Source organism: Lygodium microphyllum, chromosome 11, assembly GCF_053477565.2.
Source record: "Lygodium microphyllum isolate KBCC chromosome 11, Lygodium_microphyllum_v1.1.10, whole genome shotgun sequence".
Classification (NCBI taxonomy): domain Eukaryota; kingdom Viridiplantae; phylum Streptophyta; class Polypodiopsida; order Schizaeales; family Lygodiaceae; genus Lygodium; species Lygodium microphyllum.
Window position 1 is genome coordinate 153,225,343 of NC_141145.1, and position 11,557 is coordinate 153,236,899.

The 11,557-nt window shown below is 45.0% G+C and overlaps 1 protein-coding gene across 2 annotated transcripts in view; it reads right to left on the reverse strand.

Moving 5' to 3' along the window:
- LOC148029546 (uncharacterized) overlaps positions 1–10,781 on the reverse strand; it is a 46,007-nt gene extending 35,226 nt beyond the window's left edge. For both annotated transcript variants that reach the window (XM_087688404.1, XM_087688403.1), the window contains exon 1: positions 10,625–10,781. In XM_087688404.1, the coding sequence (XP_087544530.1) occupies positions 10,625–10,717 (93 nt within the window). In that variant the 5' untranslated portion in view covers positions 10,718–10,781. The remainder of the gene's footprint in view (positions 1–10,624) is intronic.
- Between the last annotated feature and the right edge of the window lie 776 nt (positions 10,782–11,557).

Consider the following 11,557-nt stretch of genomic DNA (forward strand, 5'->3'; position numbering starts at 1 on the left):
GCTCCACCACACCATTCTCGAATGGTGTGTTCGGATGGGAATACTCCACCCGAATGCCATGATCCCTGCAAAACTGAGAGAAAAGGTGAGAAGTGAACTCGCCACCGTGATCAGCTCGAACGCCACGAACTTGGGAAGTTGTTTGTGTCTCCACAAACACCTGCCACTCGCAGAAACGGAAGTACGCCTCACTCTTGTACTCCAAGAAATAAGGCCACACATAACGACTGAAGTCGTCCACAATCAGCATCAAATACTTGGCCTTCCCAAGGGAGGCCGTGCCCATAGGTCCGCAAAGGTCGGTGTGAACCAACTCAAGCGGAGAAGGAGCCCTCCTAGAGGCAACCTGAGGGTGAGGCTGCCTATGCTGCTTGCCCCTCAAGCAGCTAGGGCACAAAGTATGAAGAGGAGGGAAATCTAGAAGTCCCTCCACCATCTTCCTCCGAGAAGCCTGCCGAATAGAATCGAGGTTCAAATGACCATACCGAGCTTGCCAAAGCAGCCCAAGCTCATGGGAAGTCCTCGCAGCCAAGGCTGTGAGCTTATAAAGCCCACCCTCCTGCGTACCTGTCCAAAGAGCATCACCTGTAGAAGCATCCTCCACTGTGACTGCATCCTGTGTAAAAATGACGCGGGTACCTAGCTGAGTAAGACCATGCACAGACAATAGGTTAAAGCCCAAATTAGGTACATAGAGAACTTTGGCGAAAGAAGACCGCCTGTCAGAAAACATAGATAGAGTCCCCACGCCTCGAACAAGAACTGTAGAATTGTCACCAATGGTGACAGTGCCCCCTCAGGAACGAAGATCCTGAAGCCAATCCTGTCGGAAGGTCATATGTGAAGATGCTCCACTGTCCACGAGCCAAGGCTTCTCCTGTGAGTGGTAGAAGCTAGGGTTGTATCCTCCTCAACAAAGACATGCACAAACACAGACTCTGTCATGGCTGGGGCCGCCTTCGAGTCCTTCTCCTTGGGCTTCAAATGGGGGTACTTCTACCAACACTTCTCCTCGGGATGAGTACCCTTCCCACAGTGGGGACATTTGGGCTTCTCCTTCACATCCTTCTTGTCCTCCTCCTTCTTGTCCTTGGCCTTCTCCTTTTGTTGCTTCTTCTTGCCGCCGCCTGTACCTGCAGTAAAAGCCTTGGTGGAGCCACTGGCACCCACCTCTTTGAGTCGCTCGTCATGCTCCAAGACAAGCGGAGAAAGTTCCTCCCATAGGACTTTCTCACGGGTCCTCGAGGTGATGAGGCTGGTGTAAAAGACATCATAGCGGGGTGATGGCAGCTGAGTCAATAGAATCATCGCCATCTTCTCGGACGATATCACATGACCAAGAGAGGCTAGCTCGACTCGCATGTCCTCCATCTTCGTGATGTGCTCCTTCATGGAAGAAGAATCATCAAGACTGAGCATCCGCAACTTCTTCTCCAAGGAAATCTTGTGGGCAAACGTCTTGTCTTGATACAAAGACGCAAGCTTCTTCCACACTTCCGCCACGGTCTGTAACCTGTGAACATGTACAAGAACAGAATCATGTAAACTCATAAAAAGAAAGGAACGGGCTCGAGAGTTGAGCCTATCCCACAAGGCTGCACGGTCCATAGAGGCTCCATCTGACGAATCCACGAGGGGACGGTCGATGGGTGAAGAAACAAGCTCCCATAGGTCGAATGTATCGAGGATGCACTCCACCTTGCACGACCAGAGGGAGTAGTTGGAACCATCCAACTTATCTTCCTTCGGAAAGGAAGGGAGAATCGGCACCTGAATAGAGGGAATCAAGGGAGGCATCCGCACATCTGAAGCAGTCTTCACGGAAGGCACCTTCACGGTAGACGGAACCCTCTGAGATGCATGGACTGAAGAGGGACGAGTGCGAGGAGTCTCCTCCCGACATCGAAACTCCTGATAATCCCGCCTCCGCTCAGAGGAATGATGAGAAAGGAGCTCATCCTCTGAGTCGTCAAAGCCTGAAAACTAGTACGACATCTTCCAATCTGCAAAATACCAAACACCAAAGAAAACAGTGCCGAAGCCGAAGTATGACCAGCAGTATGGTCACCAACCACCAAAACGCAGGCTGTGATAGCCTACAAACACCTGGATCTGCAAAACGCAAAGGGAGCTGATGAAGATCACCAGCCCAGAAACCGCCAACACCAAAACGCAGCCTGGGAGTGGGTCGCCAGCAAGAGATGAGCCGCCAGGAGTGGAAACGACCACCAAATCTACAAAACGCAGCCTGATGATGTGTCGTCCACCTGAAGGAGGGGCCGCCTTATGGTAAACGCAAGCAGGAGGGTTTGTTTGATGACGTGGCAGTCTCGGGAGTAGTCGTCTGCAGCAAACGCAAGAAGAATGGCCACCTGGAGGGGCCGCCTGGGCAGTTGGAGATGAGGCGACAGCAGCAGAAGAGGGGTGAGGTATCTCTCCACAAGGTTAGGTCCTCCGTGCTCTCAGTCAAGCTCTGATACCATGTGAGAGTGCACAACGGAAGAACGCGAACACAGAGGAGGAGAGAGAGAAAGCAGGAAATGAAGGAAGAAAATCTGCACTGACTGAAATGAAATGCTGAATACACTAGAGTGGACTGATCAGTCCCTGCACGCAGCCCGGAGCGTCAGTGAGGGCACCAGAACAGACTGGAAGCAATGGCAGCACCAATGCCGGAGTCGGAGAGGAGGGAGAGAGTGCTGAATCTGCAAAAGAGTGTGAGAGAATGACTGGGGGGGCTGCTATAAATAGCCCCAAGCCAGAAAAGCTGGCCGACCTGCCCATATATGGGCCGATTGCACACAAAAAGGCCCATTTTGGGCTGAGTGACACTCGAGAAGGGAATGCAGACAAAATCAGCAGACACAAAACTGACAGAGCTCCTCTGTCTCCTGCCAGACTCTAACGGGAGCTCACAACCAGGAGATGACAGACTGAGAATGAAAATAGAGCAGCCTAACACAACACACACTTGGAGCAAGTAGAGACGCATGCGAAAAACTTGTTTGTTTGTGCAAGAACACTTGTCAAGGCATGAAAAAGGCTACATTTGAGCCTTTCGAAGCACCTTTGAGTTTTATCGCCTCTAGGTTTAGTCCTTCACTAAATGGGCAAAGGAAGTTCTAGTTGACTACCTTTTCGAAGACAAAGAGGGGTTACCCAATACTTCTAAGGTGGACATGGAATTCTAGATCACAAGGTCCTTATCCTATCAACTCTTCCCCAAGATCATAAGCTCAATGAGTTGAATGCTCGCATTCACTCGTTCTTATTTCTCTAATTCACACTGGCCACCATTGCTCACTACAGGCATATAACCGGCACCCATCAAATGTGGTTGCACCTTGATCAACTATTTTGTACATTCTAATGTACTATAGTGATGGTCAACTACCCTCTTGGCCTTTCCTTTGTTTAGCCTTGTGTCCTTTGGAGAGCCAACCTTACTCTACAAACTTGACTGGCCATACGTGGTTCGCTTTCACTCATGGTAGAACATACTATAGTTCTCAAGGCTTTTCTCCCTAAGCAATCTAATCATGGATCCATTTTTATCTTCTTCCTCACTGAAATGAAACAAGACTACTCGGTAAAATCACATATAACAATCATTATATTATCATTCTCTATTAATGCTCTACAAAGCTCCAAGGTAGAATTCGTAACCATGATCTCCTACTATCTAACCACAAGTATAGGGAGGATTAACGAACCCAATACCATTTGACATCCGATGCAAATCCCTTATAAAAGCATTCATTTCTTGTCTAAAAGTTGGCTAAGAAGTCTCTACTACTCTCACAATAACATTAGTACACCAATGCCCTGCTGTTGAGCTAAAACACACTTTACAATCGATTAGCATTTTAAACAATTATAAAGCGACTATTGTAGTACCTGCATTTTTGCTATCCAGTAAGCTGTCTACATCAACAAACACCTCTCGTATTGTCGTCTCAGTTCCTTGACATTGTAGAGAACATTTGGTGTTTTCCGCACTCCAACACTATGAGTGGTGGTCACACCACTTGCGATCTGTCTCCGATGGATGTCACTCTTTGATTCTACATTGCTCTGCCCTTGGGCATTTTGTACACTTATACATTCATTCACTTCAGAGTTTCTTCTCTCTGTGTTTGAGTTTTGAGTTTTTGCGTTTAGCATTTGAGTTTTGCTTGTCTATGTCTAAGTTTGTGTTTCAATCTTGTTCATACATGCTATGTTTCCTCATTGCAAACCCTAGCATATCTTCACATGGTATTAGAGCCGGTGCTCTTCTAAAGAGTATCTTGTGGTGATTGTGGAGGCTAGTCCTTGTGCGAGACACACACATGACTCGATTCTGACTCATAATGTCTCAAGCCCCTTCTTCTTCAGATTCTATGGCACCCTATCATGCTTCTCCATCATTGGAGGCTCTAAGAAGGCATTATGGTTTCGAGAAGGAGATAAACATGCCTTCACCTTTACTATCTCCTTCTTCTCCTTTTAATCATCTTACAAATGAAGAGTTTGAGGAGTTCTTACACATCATGTACAGTTCAGTTTACACTCCTCCAACGAGTGCTACTACTCCATTTGGACCGATTGGTAAGACTAGCCATCTCTTTGATCTTGAAGGGATTATGACATTCAGTGTGTCTAGCGATCCATCTCCTTTATCTTTGCCAAGCCTTATGTCAGGTTCGTATAACCCTTTTAAGTCGTATAAGCCAAAATCCTCTCCTATTTCTTCTTTTGTTATGCACGATAATCCAGATGATTTGGTAAGGATGTACAGGTGTTTGGATACATAGATGTAGGTTGGGTTAGTAGCATGTCTGATAAAAGATCTACCAAATGTTAACTTTAATAGAGGAGGCTCTTGAAGAAGATACCCTTCATCAAGTATGTCTCTACCATCTGTTTCATTTGAGCAAGTAAACATTCTGATCTACTCATATCTTCATTTGAGCAAGTAAACATTCTAATCTACTCACATCTTCATTTCAAAATCTTGGATTACATTCCACTTTTGCTCAAAGCACACTAGGGGTTGGATCTTCCATCTCCGCTCCTAACACCTTTTCATTCTCTCTCCCGCCATCTACCTACCCTCCATTCACTCCACCTCTTGGTGCATTGTTAGGAGGGAATGCCACCCTTTAACACTATACCTTCCACCTACCCCCACTTTACCACATCCTTCTACTTTGGGACGATTGTGATAGGCATCCCCCTCACTACCCTTAGACACTCATAAACCCGCCACAACTTTTTAAACACAAGGATATTCATTCTCTGCTTATGGATTGTCATCACAAATCTCTTGGGTCACTCCTATGCAGGGATTTCCATTCACTACTCCTTGTGTCTCTATCCCTCCACCTTGGGATCCACAAGCAGTTACTATACCCATATCCAATCTGACCTTGCCCCACATTTGAATTTGCTATGCACACTTCTCGTATGCATGGTGGGCACTCTAGGGTTACTTTCCAAGTATGCTCCACTCCACGTCCCTATTCTCCCAATCCACCCTACCCCCATTACACACCTTCTCCATCTCCTAGCACTACCACTCATGTTGCAAGGCCAAGAATGCCTTCACAAATAAGACTCATTTTAATGGGTTGAATTTCACCACTTGATTAAACTTCATGTAACAAGTGCTCGAATCTCAGGGACTCTGAAACCTCGTCGTTGATACCAAGACCCTTGATTAGCTCACCCTAATCACATTTATCAATGGAAAGTCCACAATGCCATAGTCAATGTTGAGACAATGCAAGGGTTGCTTCCTGAGTTCTAATCTCAATTACAACATTTTCCCCTCGCACCTGAGCATTGGAGTTACCTCATCGACCGCTATGCGGCTTGAGATCGCACTCAACATATCAATCTTGATTTTGAGCTTCGGGAGTTTTCCATTAAGGAGAGGGATGATTTGAAAGTCAAGTTGGCCAAATATCAGCGGTTACTCGCCAAGTTTACTACTATTGGCTCCCAAAAGTCAAACAATGATCACGTCACATTCTTCTTGAACAAGTTGCCCGACAAATACCTCCATTTTATCCAACACATTATCTCACTACCTAGATTACCGACCTTCTGCAAGTTTTAAGTGTCAGTTCTTGCATTATACAAGGTCGCATAATCAAGTCCACAAAAAGTCCACACACATCCATTCAAAGAGGCGAGGTTTGGTTACCTCTTCTTCGAAAGGGAAAACCAACAGTGACAAGAACTCACAAGATTCAAAGGTAAGCCAAAACAAGGGTAACACCTCTTTCTCCAATGGAAACAAAGAAACACAACCCCTTTACCAACAAATTCCTAAGAAAACTATTGTTTTGTACACACTGCCAAAGGTCGCGAGCCATGTGGACGAGGAGTGTCGTACAAAGGCCCAAGGTCCTCCACCTAGAAAATCACAACAAACTGCTACAAATGTCTCCACTCCGGCTAGCTAGTCCAATGGGGCTACACCTTCAGCTGCTACACCATGTGCTTCATCTCTCCCAGTGGCTACTTGACATGTGGCACATGGACAGTCTCAACAGCCTATCTCCTTCACCACTACTGAAGGTTTGGTTGATTAGTCTGCTAGTGACTCACCTATTGCACTTTACGCATCCATTGCACCTTTTAGGACCACTTCCCCAACTTGCCATATGCAATGGTGGCCACGCCACCACACACACAACCTTTCTCTTTTTAGGCTTCCATTGCATACTTACATACTCACTGCATTGCACTTAGCTTTGCTTTCTTTTATTTTATTTTGCACTTTTGTTTTCTGAAGCATCTCACTACTCACATCTGTGCTTAAAGATTTTGATCTCTTTTGTAGGGTTTTGTATTTCAATGTAGGGCTAATATGCACGCTTACACTAGTCCTTTCTAAGCTGGAGATGGGAGATGCGCACCATTCCTTTCATGGTTCCATTTACTTGGAGTTTTGCTCTTCTACCAACATGGAGACTTCCCCTCGCACAGCAGATCATGCAGCATCTCTCTTGATGCTATCATGGCAGTGACTTCTATCCTTGCTCTTTCAATAGGGATGCTTCATCATTTTCATCCACATGGTTCTCGACACCACATGAAGATCGACACCCTCACGCTCCTATTCCTTCTTAGGCATCAACATCCACGTTGAGAGGGGATTTCTACCCTTCTTGGTATTCTACAAGTTTCAACGCTTATCTTCGATATCCGCCTTTCCTCTCCCTATTGTACCTTCCTCTATGGATTGCATGATTTCATCATCTTTGTACTAGGGCGGTGGACAAGTGAACAATTTTCCCACAAAGGCCACAGTCCAAGTGGCATCTGCTGCATGAGCATTCTTCAGCATATAGCATACTATGCATCCCATTGTGCAAAGCACCACTGGACAGATCCTAAGTTGTTTCCATCAACGAACTACACCACCATCCTTCTTCACGCGATACTTCTTTACCTTGCCCTTGTCATCAACATCCTTGAGTAATTGGGTAAGCTTGTATTGTTTTGTGATGTGTTGGGTGTATCATCCCTACTCCCATCTTTTGGGTCATTGTTACTTAACCGGTCACCACCCCCTAAAATTCACTTTCTGCCCAAAAAAAAAGTCCAATGTTGTTCTATCTGCCTTTGTAGGGCTTGGTAAGCCACTGGGCAACCAACGAGCACCCTTTGTCCGATGCCTTGTCCTCTCTCAAGTGACTAGTTGGACTCCCTTGGTAAAATAAGCATCACCTGTGTAGTCTTGATAGGCCATTGGGAAGCCGACGTGCATCCTTTGTGTAATGCCCTGGCTACTTTGGGGTGGGACGCCTTGGGATAAACATTTTTTGCTCAGTTTTGGGCATGAGAGGGGATGTTGAGCTAAAACATGCTTTACAGGTGATAAACATTTCTAAATAGCCCCAAAACATGCTTGATTAATGAAAAACACAAGTTTGGTGAACGGTTCAAGAGAGTTTCAATGGTTTCCCAAAACCCTAATTTTTTTGGGCACCCTTCAATATCTATAAATAGACAGGTTGCCCACCATTCAACCTCATCCTTTTGTGCATGTCTCTCACTCTACCGTGCGAATTTCAACCATCAGCCACCTACCATCTTTTCTCCAACCATCACCGATAACAACCCATCACTATTTAGCACTAGGCGGCATGTTTTCAGCCATCGCCTTGCTATTTGGAGGTCTCCATCTACTATGTCATCATAGCACCTTATCAACCTACGTTTTCTACATCTAGTGGCAGGCAATAGGCTGCTACCATCTCTCCCACCAAGCGATTGCTACAATACCTACGCTTTTGCTGTCCAACAAGCCGTCTACATCAGCAAACACCTCTCCTGCTATTGCCTCAATTCCCTAATACTATGGTGATCAACATTTAGTGTTACCTACACTCCGACACTCCAAGTAGTGGTCATAGCACTTGGGATCTGTTTCCGATGGACATCACTCTCCAATACTACATTGCTCTGCCCTTGGGCATTCTGCACACTCTTACATTCATTTACAGCATTCATTCACTTCAAAGTTTCTTCTCTCTGTGTTTGTCTGTATTTGAGTTTTGAGTTTTGAGTTTTTGTGGTTTGCGTTTAGGGTTTGAATTTTGCTTGTCTGTATTTGAGTCTTTGTGTTTCACTCTTGTTCGTACATGCTGTGTTTCCTCACTGCAAACCCTAGCATATCTTCACACCTGCAACACTAGGTGTCAACTACTTTGTGACACCAAAGACAACTGTATGTCATAAGAAATCCATCAGATATATTATCACAAATTCTACTATCAGATGTCATTGCATGTCCATCCTGCATTAGAGTTATACCAATGTTGTCTTCGCACATGCACAAGGACACCAGTTGGTCTCAAACCATGGCACCCCTTTGGGCATTTGTATTAATTAATCAAGAGCTCCCAATTTCAAGATACCAAAAATATGCTTAGCTATTGATGGTTCTAGAAACCAAAAGTCTAGAAGCTTAGTTCCCTTGCATTGGTTATCCAAGGCATTCTCAACCATAGCTTGGGACCCTAAACCCCTACCAAAATACCTTGCAGGTGCCAAAGATTGTGGAATTGTTAGTTGTCCAAACACTATATGCTGAAAATTATTTGCTGGTGGACAGTCATATTGTTGAACGGGACATCCTTGTATATTCAGCATGGCTGGTGCCGATATATATAATGTCTCTGGTCAACAAGACTGCCCGCGAGACTCACTAGGCTGCTTTGAATATGCAACAACCTTTTCCCTTTTACATCAAGAATTGGCTCCAAAAATTCAGCAGAGGTTGTAGAATCAACTGCGATAATGTGATAATGGCGCTTACCAATTGTGCCCTGAACATTGCATTATACTTGCCTCAGTGCATGAAAATAAGTTGCATGCTTATTATTCCCTATGGATTGCATGTTTTCATATAGCATTCCCTGCGAGGATGCAATGAGTGCCTATAAGGAGAGGATTCCCATTCCAGATTCATCTTACCACTACTGATTGACATTCTTTGTCATATGCCCCTTGCTCTGTACCGCTATCAGCACACAAACCTTGCTGTAATTAAACTGCAGCAAGCCCAAAAGCATATGTTTGCTCCTTGAGACAACCACATGCTCACCTCCTTAAGGAAGATGGTGATGTTCCAGAATCCTTTGCTGAAATCAAATCACAGCAACTTGTGCTTGCACTTGAGACAACCATAGGCTCATCTCCTTGAAGAAGATGGTGATGTCTCATGTGACATCTTGTTGAGTTTTGTTTTCCTCTACTGATTACTGATTTCAGCAACTGAGAAAATGTGTTTGCACCTTGAAACAACTACATGCTCATCCCCTTGAGGAGTATAGTGATATCCAAACAATGGTACCAATTGAAACCAGCATTCGCCCCAAACTTGGGAAGACACCATGGAAGGTTCAGTGTCCCGTATCCAATGAACCCATAACATCTAACCGCTCAGTCCACATACTGTTTCGAGTTTTACTCTTTTCCTCCAATGGCACCCCCCGACAACCCTCTTGATTCGATCAAGATCCTATCAAATAGGATCTTGATCACAGCCTAGTGCTCTAACACCATGTGGTGGGCTGAAGAGAGGTTGGGAGAAAGAGAGAGAGCGGGTGCCACAAACTCATGCACTAGGCAATGTAAAGCTTAGCAATCACATAGGGAATATCCCAAGGCAAACCACCAATGTATACTCACAGCTGAAGGGAGCCAAGAGCATAGCACCAACAAAAAGAGAATGCCAATATGTAAACGAATGTATGGGATAGCCATGTGGGACGCCTCTACATAGGCTACAGATATACAGGACTCCGAAGAGTCAACATGTACATAGCACAATTGCATTTGGAACGGGGTAATACAACATCGAACTCATGCAGACAGCGGCGGTCTCTGACAAGCCAACATGGACGACCGTGTAAAGGAACCACTTCAGCAATTCATTTTTTGTCCTGTCATATTCTATGCAATAAAATCCAAAGTTTTCGTTCTTCTGTAGAAAACAGAGGAGCACCCTTGGGTGCTGCCTTAAAGAATGCCGATTCAAGACAGAGATCAAAAGCTTATCAAATTCTTTGACATTGCATAATACTTGTAGCCTGTATGGTTCTGCAGAGAGAGAAGACGCTACCTCGCTGAGCTGCCAGAAGCTCACCGCGTAGAACGTTACGGCTGCTGCTGCCGCCACCCCGAGCACGGGCACAACAAACTGTGATGGATCCATCCTCTCTATCCAAAATTTGTGTGTCCAACTTTATCTTGAAAATCTTGTCTTCAATATTTAAAGCAACGACAAAAACTTATTTCTTGGGCCGCCCTTCCCTTTCCCACCTTTGAAAGGTGGAATGTAACCACCTTTATTAACATCCGAACTCCCCACCCTGCCTTAGAGTTTTACCAAAAGCTTTATAGACTTGGGCCTTGTTCCTAGCCTCCTTGAAGGCACTTATAATAGACATCTTACATCTTTTAAAAGACTCACTAAGTGTACTAAAGGCCAATCCTTCCCGAAAACAATTTTAAGTTGACTAAAAAGCCATCTTTGTTTGATTGGAACAGCACTTATCGCGTGCTACACCTTCATCGACTCTTCATCCATGCCATCCAATTCCCCAAATGGAATAGGCTTTTAACTTATTTCATCAGTGAAGCCAACATTCTTGAGCCACTTTCTAATCATATCCCATAGCCCTTTGGATTCTTAGCACTACCAAGAAAACTTGTCGATCAACCTTTACCCCACCAACAAAGCAAGCACGTAGGAGGAATATTGTGCACTTTGGGGAGTTTGTCCATGGTGGGGAAATTGTAAATTATGACCTACCACGATAGAAAGTTGAGTCTAAGAGAGGGATTCTTGATGGATCACTATTGAGGTCAACTAGTTGTCTTGCTCTAACAGATTGACCCAAACCCACATCCCTTTATGGGTAGATCAACACGAAGCTTTGGCTCTCAAATTGTAGGAATGCATGGGGGCTACAAAGCCCCACCAAGTGACTTGCTTCTAGGTAGCCACATCAAACTCCTTAAGTTCAATAACACACCCCTTAGTTTTAGCAAC